The sequence below is a fragment of the Monodelphis domestica genome, chromosome 8 (genome assembly GCF_027887165.1).
Source record: "Monodelphis domestica isolate mMonDom1 chromosome 8, mMonDom1.pri, whole genome shotgun sequence".
In the NCBI taxonomy this organism is placed as follows: Eukaryota; Metazoa; Chordata; class Mammalia; order Didelphimorphia; family Didelphidae; genus Monodelphis; species Monodelphis domestica.
This window is the reverse complement of record NC_077234.1, coordinates 60,661,097-60,677,440: the sequence shown is the minus strand read 5'-3', so window position 1 is coordinate 60,677,440 and position 16,344 is coordinate 60,661,097. Positions and strand designations below refer to the sequence as shown.

At 40.5% G+C, this 16,344-nt stretch overlaps 1 protein-coding gene across 1 annotated transcript; it reads right to left on the bottom strand.

Moving 5' to 3' along the window:
- Nucleotides 1–281: 281 nt before the first annotated feature.
- LOC130455932 (small cysteine and glycine repeat-containing protein 1-like) lies at nt 282–628 on the bottom strand. The gene has a single exon (XM_056808374.1). The coding sequence runs from the start codon at nt 626–628 to the stop codon at nt 323–325; it is 306 nt and encodes a 101-aa protein (XP_056664352.1). The 3' UTR covers nt 282–322.
- Nucleotides 629–16,344: the final 15,716 nt, after the last annotated feature.

Below are 16,344 nucleotides of genomic sequence, written 5' to 3'. Positions count from 1 at the left end.
TACATATACACATTTTAAGAAAAGGAACAAAAATTATGATTGCATTTTTTCTGACCTCAACAACATATAATAGCTGACTTTGCACCCTTGTCTTCTTTAGTTCTTTGTTTTGCCTATGATATTTCTGTGAAATCAAGAAAGAGACACAGTATCCTCAAAGTAGGGGGATCCAAACATTTGTTTCAGCACACACAGATGACATACATGTCAGGCAGAAGTAAAGCAGATAGTCTGAGACAAAGGAAAGTCTTTCCTTCATGCTGTGCATGTGCCCCCAGCTGTTCCTTCACAGAGGCCCAGCCCTCATCCTCATTGCTCTTTTCTAGCAGCAGCATTGCTTCTTACAGCAACTTTGTTGGCAGCAGCATTTCTGTTGGCAGCAGCCCTTGCCACAGCCACAGCCACAGGAGCCACAGCCACAAGATCTGCAGCAGCAGGTGCGGCGGCAGCAGACAACTGTGGGGCTGCAACAGCCTCCACAGCAGCCATAGCAGCAGGGGCAACAGGCAGAGCAACAGCCCACACGGCGGCAGGTACAGGTGGTACAGCCACAGCCACCACCACAGCCTCCACAGCCACCACAACTGCCACAGCCACCACAGTTGCCTCTACAGCCACAGCAACCCATAGTATCAGTAGAGAGGGTTTAGGTGAGGTGAGGAGAGAGGAATCAGGAGAAATGAGTACAGTTTGATACTCTTCTTCTGCAGGGCAGCCCTTATAAACCCTCTTAGTTACTTCCTTGTTTTTGATGATTTCTATTTTTGTAGGTTTTTATCTTGTCTTGTTTATTTCCTTATCCTGGACACATTCCCAAAGTCTTCACCTCTTTGTGGTATGTTTTTTTAGGTTTATGTCTCAAGGATGGATTTTATCTCTTAAAAGAATGTTGCTTGTTTTCTGTTAAACACCAGGCTTAAAAATCTTTCTGAGCATAACTTATTGAAGTCACTTGATGCATACTTATACCTTTATTTAAGATTCTTAATCCTTATTCTGGGCAGGTACATGGCACAGGGGACTGAGTACTAGGCCCGAAGCCAGTCAAACCTGGCATCAGACACTTACCAGCTAGATGACCCTGGGCAAGTCATTTAATTACCTCGGTTTCCTCTTCTGTAAATGACCTGGAGAAGGAAAAACCATTCCAGTATCCTTGCCAAGAAAACCCTAAACAGCATCATGAAGAGTTAGACATGACTGAAATAACTCAGCGATGAATCTTTACTCTGTGCTCTTTTGTTCCTCTTTACAATCCCCCCTCCTTACCTTGGTCATAATCTCTATGGAATCACTTTTTCTCAAATTGTCTTTCCTCCTCTCCCCATATCAGCACTACAGTTCCTTGCCCACAGTCCTGGTCTTATTTTCTATGCTATTTCTGTGCTTCTGTGCTTTCTTCCAAGGAAATCATTTTTTATCGATTCACTAAACTAAAAGGAAAATGTCAGCTTACTTTTCTAGTCTCCCATTCTGGTAAAACACGAAATTTCTCTAGCCTCATTTTGCCCTATTCTCTTACATGATGTTCCAGGATTGTTTCATTACTTTCTGAACAGAGGTTCCAACCACTTTGTGAACCCGTGTAAATCTTCTATGGTTTAATGGTCCTCATTCCTGCCCAGTGACATTTTTGTGCCCAGATACCCAAACCATGGCTCAGTGTTGATATTGATACAGTAGGATATTCCTTTCTGCCTGGCCTCTTCGGTCTCCAATATACCAGACTGCCTTTCTCGTGAATTAAATTAGTTTCATCATGTGTTCCTTTCTTGGAGCCTGGTGGTACCAGTGTTGGGAATAATGGTAACTAAGGAAGTGACTGGCATCTTAAAAAAATATTGTCCTGAAGAGGTCACTCCTGTAAGCAGTCTATTCTGATCTCTCCCCTCCCCGAATGTTCTGCCATTTCTGAAGTAAGTTATTTGACCTAACTTTATACTCCATCACATTAAGAAACCATTGGGTAGCCACACTGAATTCTGCTCTTTTCATTTTCTATCTATGGTCAGTGCTAAATACATCACTTTTGGCAGACCATACTTGGCCATCTCAGAAGAAAAAGGAGATCAGTTACCCTGTCATCCCTTATGTTCCCTCCCTGTGCTATCTTCTCTTCCTTCTTCCCCTATTCCTGCCCTTACCTCTTCCTTCTATCTTGTTATACTACCCAATGGATCTTCTTTTTCTGCCTGACCGTGAACTACTTTCTGTCCCAAGAAGTAAATCTGGCAGCAGCTAGATTGCTGTACTGGGGTCTTGCCAAGTGTGACTATGTGCAAATCAGAAAGGTATGTTGTGGTGGGTGTTTCTATATGTCTATGCTTTGAGGTCTGGGTTTTTAGGTATGCTGGATTGAACAAACCCAGATAAAGAATACTCCACATCAGGGACAGGTAGGTGGTTCAGTGGACTGAAAGACAGGCTTACAGATAAAAGGCTATGGGTTCAAATAAGGCCTGAGACACTTCCTAGCTGTGTGATCTTGGGCAGGTCAATTAACTCCCATTACTTAGCCCCTACTGCTCTTCTACCTTGGAATCAATAAATGGGATAGATTCTAAGATGGAAGATAAAGGTTTAAAAAAAAAACATTCCACAGGGCAGATGAACATTTACTTATTGGCAGGAAAGTTAATGTGTAGATAGAATCCACTTTCCAGGCTGGCCCTCCCCAAGCTCCTCCTACCCTGCATCACATTTTGCCTGAGTACTTTGCAAGGAAGTGGAGTACTCTCTGGGTTGGTGCTGCTGTATGACCCTGGGCAAGTCACTTAACCCCCATTGCCTAGCCCTTACCACTCTTCTGCCTTGGAACCAATACACAGTATTGATTTTAATGGGGATGGTAAGGGTTAAAAAAAAAAGAACAGAAAAGAGATCTCAAACCTAGTAACACAGAGGCATGATAGAGAAGTGATGGGATATCATTTACTTAGGCATCTATTGGAACACCATTCCTTACCCAAACCAAGCAGCTACCAATATTTGGCTTATTGTGATGTTAGCTTCATCCATCAAAGGCTGATGGAACCAACCAGGAGAAGTGTGATTCTGGGCCTGATAGGAACTGGTTGCTAAAGGAAAAATGATGGAAGCCATGGGGAGAAGAGACTGTACGTAACCTTCTGGTCTGAGATGAAGAGAGGAAAACTGGGCATAGTTGGACATATACCCAAGAATTTTGGAGAACAAATTTCAAAGAGTTCAGAAAAGTGATAAGTAAAATCCTATGGATTAAAATTCTATAGCATGGGGCAAAATGACATTTTTAAGATTCAAAGAAAAATAATTTTATTGGAGAAGGAAAGTAGTAGTTGTCCCAAAAAGACCATGGACCAGCAAAGAGAGGCTCATGAATCGAACTAGATTTTACAGAGATATACAGAAAATGAAGGTAAAGGGAGGTAATAGAGTATGATTTTAAAACTTTGATTTGGTCTTATAAGAATAGTAACAAGAGGGCTTAAGTTCAATATGTGCTGAAGCTGATAAAAAATGTGAATGTGAACTAAAAAAAGAACCCCCCCCCCATATGTTAGACTAGGCAAAAAAGTCAAATCAAAGAAAGAATTGGACTGGTTCTCAGTGTGGATGGAACAATGATAACTGACAACCTCTTATTTTGGCTCTTTTTCTCTTCCAAAGAAATTATTCTTTGAACTTGAATGAACAAAACAAAAATGGCTAACAGAGAATTGGTATCCAGGATACAGATAAAGGAGGTAGAGAGGGAACATTTAGTTTCTCTTAAGGTGTTCAAGTTACCAATGCCTTGAATAGAACCTGGTGGGTAGGACTACTGAAGAGTGACCCTTAGAAGATTTTGAATAGTGGAAGAGATTCTTTGGAATTGTCACCTTTATTTTCTTTCTTTAAAAAAAATTTTTTAAATAATCTTTACCTTTTGTCTTAGAATCAATACTGAGTATTGGTTCCAAGCATAAGAGTGGTTAAGGATACTCCCCACTTCCATTTGAAAAAGAGAAAAGAGCAAAATCGGTTCATTATAGGCCAGTGAACTTGACTTGATTTCCTGGGAAATATGAAGAATGGGTTTGAAAAAAACAAACAAAGTTGACTTGCCCAAGTTCACACAGCTAGGAAGAATTTGAGGCTAGATATGAATCCAGGACCTCTCATCTCCAGGACTGACTCTATCCATTGAGTCACCTACCTGCCCCCAGTATTAATTCTAAGACAGAGAGCAGTAAGGGCTGAGCAAATGACTTACCCAAAGTCACCCACCCCACCTCTGAGACCAGAGTTGAACCCAAGTCTTCCCAGCTCTAGACCTGGTGTTCTATCCACTGTACTGCTTAGCTACCCTTGTAGGGTAATTTAAAGTGTAAGAGAAGATTTTACAGAGTTGATATGCAATGGTGAAGAAGCAAGAGTGAATGACAGGGCAGTTGGAATGTTGGGGACAATGACTGCTGGGAGAATAACTAATGGATGAGGAGTTCCGCTCTGAACCTTCGCCTGAAAGCATCTCCCTTTCCTATCTCAGGATTTGAAACCCACCATTTCCTGAGGATTTCCCAAATGTATCTGATGCCCACATTGAGTCTGAATCGATCCTATTTCTCTGCCATCTCAAGACCTGTGAGGACTGACTGGACATTCAGCTGCCTGACAGGGTTTTCCCTGGAGGGCAGACTGAGTCAGTCCTGAAGACAGAAAGATCTCCCTTTGTATCAGCTATACCTAAAGACATTTATTGTTTCTTTAACATTAGATTAGGATAGCTGGCATAGGGGAGTCAAGAAGACAGAGAAAGCTTCTAGGCTGGTCCTTTCAGCTGTTGGCCTAAGCCAAAGCATCCATCTTCAATCTGTGCTTTTACCTTAGGGATCTCCTGTTTGACCTCTTCCCTATCCCCACCCTAGTTACCCTATCCCAAATAAATAGTTGCTGTTTATTCATTAGCAGTCAGATCTTTAGGGGAGAAGAAGGAGGGTTATTGGCTGGAGGGGTTTAGATTCAGGAGGGAGATCTCCATCAGAACCAGGTTAAGCAGAATCCTGGCTCTGGCACCATTGATCTTCTTCCAGCAAGAAGTTTTACCAGAAGGCCATCCAGGGGGATTAGATTTCCTAAAATTGACCTAATCAACTGTCATTCTCCACTCCTGTGGTGTTCTCTAATCTGGTATAGACCTCTGCTTTACTTGGGCCTCCATCACATAAGGCAAGAACAGTGGGCAGCCATCAGCTTTCTGTCTGGGAAAGGAAGAAGTATCCTTGGGCTGGTTAGCTCACTAGACCTTCTGACTAACCATTTTACCATCATCCCGGGGGTTCTCTTCTCCACCTTTCCTCTTAACAAAAGTCCTACTTGTTGATGGCTGGAATTTAGAACAAATTATGTGAGGTGGAGAAAGATATCCTGTAATGATTTCCTTTGGCCTTTTAATTCTTCCTTTTCCAATCCCCTAATATTCAGGGTGATTTCAGGGGAGATTCCATGGTTAGAAGAAAATCATATTGCCTTTGACCCACCCAAACCGTCACAGTTTATACAGTGCAGGTCTCTAAAATGGATTGAGGGGAAGTATAGAGTGATGATAAAGAATTGATTGGGGTTACAGGCAACTCTTTAATATTAAAAGGCTTAGAAGAAGAATTGGACTTCAGACTCTATCAGAGAGAAAGTATTTTGAAAGGCAAACTAAATGGTGATGGGTTTATTGGGTTCTGCTTCTGGATGGCACTAGACCTTCCACATTGTGTCCTGCATGTATCCTTTGCATCTGATCTCTGTGTGCTAGCCACAAACGTTCCTGTGTGTCCCACCAGGCCTGACGCTATGTTGTCTACTCTTCCTGCCTTTCTTGGGAGTATTTGAGGGGGGGTGCCTCAATTTTAAGAGGAAAATGTTCTACTCTTACTATTTTTATGTTGATTTTTAATTGTAAATGCATTTGCTTTGGACTCATCTTGTCCTCTGGCTGACTAGTAAGAACAAACCTCTTGGTGAGGACCCCTGAAATTTAGTTTTAAGGGAATATAAACCACTGTGTACCTTGAATCCATGTTCAAGCTTTTTAGGATGGAGTGAAAGCTGGTACTACATGTAGAAAGTAGTGTTCTGGGCATGGTTAATGAAGTTATAAAAAGGAAGTAGTAATTAAAATGAGGCAGCATGTTCTTAACAAGTGTGAGCCAATTAGCTGGGATTAACTTCCTTTTTTTAGACCTTTTTAAATTCATTCCCTTTTAGGTCAAGGAGATTCTACAGAAGTGATTTACCTATATTTTAACAACTTATTAGAAAAACATGAAAACAATTCTTATCTTCTATCTTAGAATCTGTGTATTGGATCCAAGTCAGAAAAGTGGTAAGGGCTAGGCAATGGGGGTTAAATGACTTACCCAGGGTCACACAGTTAGGAAGTGTCTAAGGTCAAATTTAAACCCAGAACCTCCCATCTCTAGGCCTGGCTCTTAATTCATTGAGCCACCTGGCTGCCCCAAAGAACTTATTTAATAAAGCCTTATGAGATTGTTGTGGAAAAGATGTAGATTTGTGGACTTGAGTTGATTATAATTAGATGGATTTGAAACAATTTGAATGTCTAGACTCAAACAGTAGCTATTAAAGACTGGATGCCAATTTGGAGAGAGAATCTCTAATTGAGTATGCCAGGTAGCTCTGCTTAGGTGTTTGCTGTTTAACGTTTTTGTTGCTGACCAAGAAATAGGGCAGAGACAACATGCTTATCAGATTTGCAGATAAGACAAAGATAGTAGGAATAACTCACTTTAAAAAATCAACTTCAGGGGGCAGCTAGGTAACTCAAAGGACTGAGAGCCAGGCCTAGAGTTGGGAGGTCCTGGGTTCAAGTGTGACCTCAGATACTTCCTAGCTGTGTGACCCTGGGCAGATCATTTAACCCCCATTAGCCCTTATTATTTCACTACTTTGGAACATATACATAGCATTGATTCTAAGACATAAGGTAAGGGCTTCAGAAAAATCAACTTCACTACTAGAAGGTATATTATGGTAGAGGCATGGAGAGAGAGAGGACTTGTAAGCCAAGATGCAAGAAACAAGCTGGGGACTTAGCCTGCCTGTCAATCAAGAGTGGGAACAAGAGTCTTTGATAGTGAACCCTCATCCAAGCAGTTCTCAAACTGAAATTAATACAAACACAAACCATTCCTCTGAGCAAGCTATTAGCTCACAGACAGCAGTGGTCCAAAGTGATGCAAGTGTATTACAAACCCTGGGGCAAGAAAGTAAAGATGATACTAGGAAATCTGTGTATGTAAACACCATAATAGCTAATCTACAAGGAACTCCAGAACCATATCTTGGGACAGAAGTGGGAGAACAAAAGCACAAACCTCTCACTGATATAGGGGCAAGTGGATCTGTATTGAAGTCATTCCCAGAAGATAGAGGGAATGGGTTTCTATGTCAGCAGATTCACAAGAGGAATACCAGAAGGTGTGATTATAATGGATGAAGATGATATAGAACAAATGCCTTATCAGTTTTATAAGCTTTATGAAGAGGTAGACAAAGAAGGGGATGTGTGGGACACAAGTGAAAAGATCGAATACCTGGAACCAGTGCAAACAAACTCTTACCAAGATACTGAGGAGGAATTATTCTTTGGGCACAGAACAAGTTGTATACCATTAGAGGAAATTTATGAATAGTATAGTATAGTATAGTATAGTATAGTATAGTATAGTATAGTATAGTATAGTATAGTATAGTATAGTATAGTATAGTATAGTATAGTATAGCATAGCATAGCATAGCATAGCATAGCATAGCATAGCATAGTATAGTATAGTATAGTATAGTATAGTATAGTGGGGTGTATGGGGTGCTCAGGGAGGGATAGTATCTCTGGTATGGAGGGCTTGACGTGCCCTCCTAGGGCAGCTCTCCAACCTCTGACCCTCACCTGACACCCAGCTCTCACTTGTGGCTCCCAGTAGCTGCTAGCATGCGGCAGCGGCCACACCCCGGGCAACGGCTTCGACAGGCCGGCTAAACCTTGTGAGGGTAGCCATCGGGTCATCGACCCCTGGTGAACAAGGGCTTTGCTCACCCAGCATGTGAAGACTGTTTTGGCGGAACAGGCGGAAGAAACCAACAAGAAGGTTCAATGGCTGAGATGGCGACACAGCAAAGCACTGTGGAGTGCTTAGGGCGTGTTGGAGCACAAAAGACAACACGGCCATCCAATGCAGCTGAGGAAGTCTCCAGGTGTAACGACTTTTCATGCCACTGGACCCAGGCTTCCAACGCCAAGAGTGTGGGACTGTCTCTGTGCATCGACTTTTCCACTTAAATCTCCTTCACGCACAAGTGTTTTTGTGCACAAAAATGCACAAAGACAATCGTCATCCTCAGTTACTGAGAGACTACTACTAGTATAGTATAGCATAGCATAGCATAGCATAGCATAGCACAGCATAGCATAGTATAGCATAGTATAGTATAGTATTGTATAGTATAGTATAGTATTGTATAGTATAGTATAGTATAGTATAGTATAGTATAGTATAGTATAGTATAGTATAGTATAGTATAGTATAGTATAGTATAGTATAGTATAGTAAGCCTTGCTCAGGTCCCACACTGTGTACTGCCTAGCCTCTGCAGGTATCTGAGTTATAATATCATTTGGAGATAGTGTTATAGTATGTCTCTTCCTTATGAAATTATTCACAGCCCTTAAATCCATCATAAGTCTCCAGGCAGGAGTATCATCTTCATTTAGCTTATTCTTTTTAATAGCTAATATTGGGCTATTGTATTCAGATACCGTAGGTCTCAATATACCTTGCTCAAGCAAGTTATTTATGATGGGTGTTATCCCTTTTCTTGCTTCTTTACTCTTGATTGACAGGAAGGTTAGGACCCCAGCTTGTTTCTTGCATCTTGGCTTACAAGTCCTCTCTCTCTCCATGCCTCTACCACAATAGACAATTTGTAGCTCTCTCAGAGGGGAGAGAAGCCACAAGGTAGGAAGATAGAGACAGGATAGAAGTTTTAGATACCACGAGGGGGATGACGGAGTCAAATTAGAGATATGAGGTGGTCAGAATGAGTCTTTATTAATTATCAATGAGCCACAGCCAAGCTCTGATCAAAGGACCATTCCGAAGGCTTTTACCAGTCCAGAGATCCATATTTAATACCACACAGGTCAGAGAGATGAATAGAGAAAGATTAAAGATGGAGCTTGGCCAGAGGCCAAGCTACTGCAAGGACAGCCATCAGCTAGCCTGAAAGAGAAGGAGAGAGAGCGAGGAGGAGCTTGCTGGGCCACTTATACACTTTGCTACGTAGTACATAGGGATGACCCTCATTGGTTAATGACAAGGTGTAGGTGTGGTTTCTCTTAACCAGGCGAGAACAAAGAAACTTGTTTTCCCACCTAACCTGGGAGAAGCTGGGGTCAAAGATCAGAGGCCTTCCCAGCCATGAGCAATACTGAGCATGCTCAAGACTGAGCATGCTCTCTTTTAAGGCAATCTGCACATACCAACTGTTCCCCTTGCCCATAGCTAGGGGTGGACTGCTACAACAATTAAAAAAAATTAAATAATAAATGCAAGCTTGATAGCATTTATAAACTGCTCCTAAGTTTGCAAGGGGCAGGTAGGTGATGCAGTCATTAAATCACAGGGCTTAGGATCAGGAAGACTCATCTTCATGAGTTAAAATTCAGCAGCTGTGTGACCCTGGATAAGTCACTTAACCCTGTTTGTCTCAGTTTCCTCATCTGTAAAATGAGCTGGAGAAGGAAATGGCAAACTATCCCAGTATCTTTGTCAAGAAAAACCCAAATGGAGTCACAGAGAATCAGAAGTGAGTGACAATGACTCAACAACAACAACAACAAGGTTTACAAAGCACTTTATATCTGTTTTTTTTAAATTTTATAATATTTTATTTGATCATTTCCATGCACTATTCATTAAAGACAAAGATCATTTTCTTTTCCTCCCTCCCACCCCCCATAGCCGAAGCATGATTCCACTAGGTATCACATGTGTTCTTGATTTGAAACCATTGCCATGTTGTTAATATTTGCATTAGAGTGTTCATTTAGAGTCTCTCCTCTGTCATGTCCCCTCAGCCACTGTAGTAAGGCAGTTGCTCTTCCTCGGTGTTTCTACTCCCTCAGTTTGTCCTCTGCTTATGGATAGTGTTTTTTCTCCTAGATCCCTGCAGATTGTTCAGGGACATTACACTGCCACAAATGGAGAAGTCCATTACGTTCAATTATACCACAGTGCACCAGTCTCTGTGTACAATGTTCTCCTGGTTCTGCTCCTCTCGCTCTGCATCACTTCCTGGAGGTCGTTCCAGTCTCCATGGAATTCCTCCACTTTATTATTCCTTTTTGCACAATAATATTCCATCACCAACATATACCACAATTTGTTCAGCCATTCCCCAATTGATGGGCATCCCCTCGTTTTCCAATTTTTGGCCACCACAAAGAGCGCAGCTATGAATATTTTTGTACAAGTCTTTTTGTCCATTATCTCTTTGGAGTACAGACCCACCAGTGCTATGGCTGGATCAAAGGGTAGACATTCTTTTACCGCCCTTTGGGCATAGTTCCAAATTGCCCTCCAGAATGGCTGGATCAGTTCACAACTCCACCAGCAATGAATTAATGTCCCTACTTTGCCACATCCCCTCCAGCATTCATTACTTTCCATAATTGTCATGTTAGCCAATCTGCTAGGTGTGAGGTGATACCTCAGAGTTGTTTTGATTTGCATCTCTCTGATTATAAGAGATTTAGAACACTTCTTCATGTGCTTATTAATAGTTTTGATTCCTTTATCTGAAAACTGCCTGTTCATGTCCCTTGCCCATTTATCAATTGGGGAATGGCTTGATTTTTTGTACAATTGATTTAACTCTTTGTAAATTTGAGTAATTAAACCTTTGTCAGAGGTTTTTATGAAGATTTTTTTCCCAATTTGTTGTTTTCCTTCTGATTTTAGTTACATTGGTTTTGTTTGTACAAAAGCCTTTTAATTTGATGTAGTCGAAATTATTTATTTTACATTTTGTGATTCTTTCTATGTCTTGCTTGGTTTTAAAGTCTTTCCCTTCCCAAAGGTCTGACATGTATACTATTCTGTGTTTACCCAATTTACTTATGGTTTCCTTTTTTATGTTTAAGTCTTTCACCCATTTTGAATTTATCTTGGTGTAGGGTGTGAGGTGTTGATCAATTCCTAATCTCTCCCAAACTGTCTTCCAATTTTCCCAGCAGTTTTTATCAAATAGTGGATTTTTGTCCCAAAAGCTGGGATCTTTGGGTTTATCGTATACTGTCTGGCTGAGGTCACTTGCCCCCATTCTATTCCACTGATCCTCCTTTCTGTCTCTTAGCCAGTACCAAATTGTTTTGATGACTGCTGCTTTGTAATATAGTTTGAGGTCTGGGACTGCAAGGCCCCCATCATATGTGTTTTTTTTTCATTATTTCCCTGGATATCCTTGATCTTTTGTTATTCCAAATGAACTTTGTTATGGTTTTTTCCAAATCAGTAAAGAAATTTTTTGGGAGTTCAATGGGTATGGCACTAAATAGATAAATAAGTTTGGGTAGGATGGTCATTTTTATTATATTGGCTCGTCCTACCCATGAGCAGTTAATGTTTTTCCAATTGCTCAAGTCTAGTTTTAGTTGTGTGGCGAGTGTTTTGTAGTTGTGTTCATATAGTTCCTGTGTTTGTTTCGGCAGATAGATTCCTAGGTATTTTATTTTGTCTAAGGTGATTTTGAATGGGATTTCTCTTTCTAGTTTTTGCTGCTGAGCTGTGTTGGAGATATATAGAAAAGCTGATGATTTATGTGGGTTTATTTTGTATCCTGCAACTTTGCTAAAGTTGTTGATTATTTCAATTAGCTTTTTGGTTGAATCTCTAGGATTCTTTAAGTAGACCATCATGTCATCTGCAAAGAGTGATAACTTGGTCTCCTCCTTGCCTATTTTGATGCCTTCAATTTCTTTTTCTTCTCTAATTGCTACTGCTACTGTTTCTAGTACAATGTCAAATAATAGAGGTGATAATGGGCATCCTTGTTTCACTCCTGATCTTATTGGGAATGCATCTAGTTTATCCCCATTGCAAATGATATTAGCTGATAGTTTTAGATATATACTGTTTATTATTTTTAGGAATGACCCTTCTATTCCTATGCTTTCTAGTGTTTTTAATAGGAATGGGTCTTGTATTTTATCAAAGGCTTTTTCTGCGTCTATTGAGATAATCATGTGGTTCTTGTTGGTTTGCTTGTTGATGTGGTCAATTATGTGGATGGTTTTCCTAATATTGAACCAGTCCTGCATCCCTTGTATAAATCCTACTTGATCATGGTGGATGACCCTTCTGATCACTTGCTCGAGTCTTTTTGCTAGTATCCTATTTAAGATTTTTGCATCTATATTCATTAGGGAGATTGGTCTATAGTTTTCTTTCTCTGTTTTTGACCTGCCTGGTTTTGGAATCAGTACCATGTTTGTGTCGTAAAAGGAGTTTGGTAGAACTCCCTCTTTGCTTTTTATGTCAAATAGTTTGTATAGTATTGGGATTAACTGTTCTCTGAATGTTTGATAGAATTCACTGGTGAATCCATCAGGCCCTGGGAATTTTTTCTTAGGAAGTTCTTTGATGGCCTGTTGGATTTCATTTTCTGATATGGGATTATTTAAGAATTCTATTTCTTCTTCTGTTAGTCTAGGCAGTTTGTATTTTTGTAAGTATTCATCCATATCACTTAGATTGCCATATTTATTGCCATATAATTGGGCAGAGTAATTTTTAATGATTGCTTTAATTTCCTCTTTATCAGAGGTGATGTCCCCCTTTTCATCTTTGATGCTGTTAATTTGCTTTCCTACCTTCCTTTTTTAAATTAGATTGACCAGTACTTTGTCTATTTTGTTTGTTTTTTCAAAGTACCAGCTTCTTGTCTTATTTATTAAATCAATAGTTCTATCACTTTCTATTTTATTAATTTCTCCCTTAATTTTTAGGATTTCTAGTTTGGTTTTTTGTTGGGGGTTTTAATTTGGTCACTTTTGAGTTTTGTTATTTGCATTTCCAATTGATTGATCTCTGCTCTCCCTAGTTTGTTAATATATGCACTCAGGGATATGAATTTACCTCTGATTACCACTTTGGCTGCATCCCAAAAGGTTTGAAAGGATGTCTCGCCATTGTCATTTTCCTCGATGAAATTATTAATTGTTTCTATGATTTCTTCTCTAACTAAACGATTTTGGAGTATCATATTGTTTAGTTTCCAATTAGTTTTTGATTTGGTTTTCCATGTACCATTACTGATTGTTATTTTTATTGCCTTGTGGTCTGAAAAGGCTGCATTTATTATTTCTGCTTTTCTGCATTTGTGTGCCATGTTTCTGTGACCTAATGTATGGTCAATCTTTGTGAATGTGCCATGTGGTGCTGAGAAGAAGGTGTATTCCTTTTTATCCCTATTTATTTTTCTCCATTTGTCTATTAATTCTAATTTTTCTAAGATTTCATTCACTTCTTTTACCTCTTTCTTATTTATTTTTTGATTTGATTTATCTAAATTTGATAATGGTTATTCTTGGCTGTAGGCCTAGTTCCCTTGCTTTCCAGAATATCATATTCCATGCCTTTTGTTCCTTCAGTGTGGATGCAGACAGATCCTGTGTTATCCTCACCATGTTTCCATGGTATCTGAATGGTTTCCTCTTGGCAGCTTGTAATACCTGTTCTTTCATCTGATTGTTTTTGAATTTGGCTATAACATTTCTTGGTGTTGTCAGTTGGGGATTAAATACAGGAGGTGATCTATGGATTCTTTCAATCTCCACTTTCCCCTCTTGTTCTAGGATTTTGGGATAGTTTTCCTGGATAGTTTCCTCTAGTATTATGTCCAGGCTTTTTCTTTTGTCGTGGTCTTCTGGGAGTCCAATTATTCTTAAATTGTCTCTTCTTGAATCATTTTATAAATCGTCTGTTTTGTGAATGAGATGCTTCACATTTTCCTCAATTTTTTCATTCTTTTTGTTTTTTTTTATAGTGTCCTGCTGCCTTGTGAGGTCACTTGATTCTAGTTGTTTTACTCTGGTTCTTCAAGATTGGATTTCATCTTTGGCTTTTTGGTTTTCTTTTTCCTTCTGGTCTGAGTTTCTTTGAAGATCGTCTTTCTTCCTCTTTACCTCGTCTTTCATCTCCTTTGCCTCATCTTTCATCTCCTTTGCCTCATTTTCCAGCTGGATGATTTTGGCTTTCAGGACACTATTTTCTTGTTTTAGTTCAAGTGCCTCTGTTTCCAGATGATTTATCTTAATTTTTAAGTTCTTTTCCCAATTGTCTTCAGCCTCTCTTAGTTGTGTTTTGAGTTCTTCCACAGCCTGTATCCAATTCACTGGGATTTCTGGTTTATCGTTTGCTGATCTCTCCCTCTCTGTTCCATTTGGTGAGTAGTAGCTGTCTATTGTAGTTTCTTTCTTCTGTTTCTGTTGTTTGTTCAAATTCGCCCCTTCTTTCCTCCCCGTATTTGTCTGTGCTCTTATTCCTCTCATTTTTTTGTTTTTTAGGGACTTCTATCAGTCTCCCCTCTTGGAGCTTTAACAGAGGATCTCTTGGTGTAATCTCTGAGGGAGGGTTGTTGGGGGTTTGAGCTTTCCTGTCCTCTGGAGGCTTTTGATTGGCTTAAAGTCCAGCAGTCAATGAGGATGGATGGGGAGCCTGGGCTTCCCTGTGTTCTGGAGACTTTTGATGGGATTGAGTTCAGCTTAGTTGGGCTGAGTTTACTCTGAGTTTTAAACTTCCTGGATGGCTGGAGCAGATATGGAGGATCTCTAAAGCTCTGGCCAGGCTGCCAGGTCTATGCTCCTTCTAGGCTGCCATCTTGACTTTGCCTCTAGGTTTCTTTTTTTTTTTTTCAGAAGACCCAGCTCTCTAAGGGGGTAGGGGTTGTGGCTTGCCTGGACTCTGAGGGCTCCTGATGGGATTAGGTTCAGGTGGTGTGGGCCGAATGATCCCGGAGCCAAAAAAAAGGAAGAAAAAGAAAAGTAGCAACCTCCTCTTCCACAGTCTGTGTTGAAGGCTCAGAAACTGGCCCGGGTTACTTTCAAGGTAAGCTCTTTGGAGCAACCCCTTTGCCAGCCCTGAGTTTTCTGTCCTTTCAGTAGCTCTGAGGGCTCCTGATGGGATTGGGTTCAGCTGGTGCCCTAAAGCTGGGACCTCCCTTGAGACTCAGATGGAAGGACCCAGCCAGGGGGCTACAGGCTTCCCCCTTCTCTCTAAGTTTCCCTGCCGTTTGTGTTGAGCGCCCCAGAGACTGGCTCAGGTTGCTTTCAAGGTGAGTCCTCAGCGCCCTGAGGTTCCCACTGCTGCTGTGGGCTCAGCACTCTGGGTTGGGGGGGATGGGTCCTGGGACCTTCTTTCTGTCTACCCCTTTGATCCGAGTGATCTAGGGTTCTAGCTTTTGGGGTGTGGTACCTTTTGATCTGGGTCTAGGAGGAAGTTTCCCCAGGTCTATCCTGTTGTTCAGCTTGAATTTCGGTGGCCTAGGAGCACTCTGTTTGCGATCGGTAAGGAAGGGTTTCCAAGGTCTGAACTTTCGCTGCTTCTCCACCGCCATCTTGACCAGAAGTCCTATATCTGTTTTTTCATTTGACACAATAACTATAGAAGATAGAGGCTGTTATCATTCCCATTATATAGGAAATTGAAGTTAAGAGAAAACAAAGGCTTAACTATAGTCATTTGACTAGTGTCTGAGGTAGTGTTTGATCCTCCCAACCCCTCTATCCTCTATACCACCTAGCTGTTTCAAAGAGTTAACAGTGTGACATCACAGCTCAAAAAGTTACCTTGCAAGGCAATTGTGAGGTTCAAAGGAGATAATAAATGTTCAGTGCTTAGCACTATGCCTAGCACATAGAAAGCTCTATATAAATGTTAGCTATTATAAGAGTAGAAGTCATATTATCATAGGCTGCAGAGAATCCAAAATCAGGAGGTGATAATCTCTTGGTTGGAGTAAATCTGGAATATTGGGTTTGGTTCTGGGTGCCTCATTTTCAGAAGGACATTATTAAATAAGAGGAGAATGACCAGGAAAGTGAATAGTAGAGGCAGAGTTTCATGTCCTGTAAAGAACATCAGAAGCAATCAGGAATGTTAGCGAAGAAAAGAATAATCTTGGAGGGATATATTAGTTTTCTTCCAGTATCTGAAGGGAAGTCATGTGGGAGAGGGGTTAGATTTAAGCATATTTAGGAGTAAAGAAGCAGGTTTTTGACTTAAAGAGAAATGCTTTCCAAATAGAGATGCC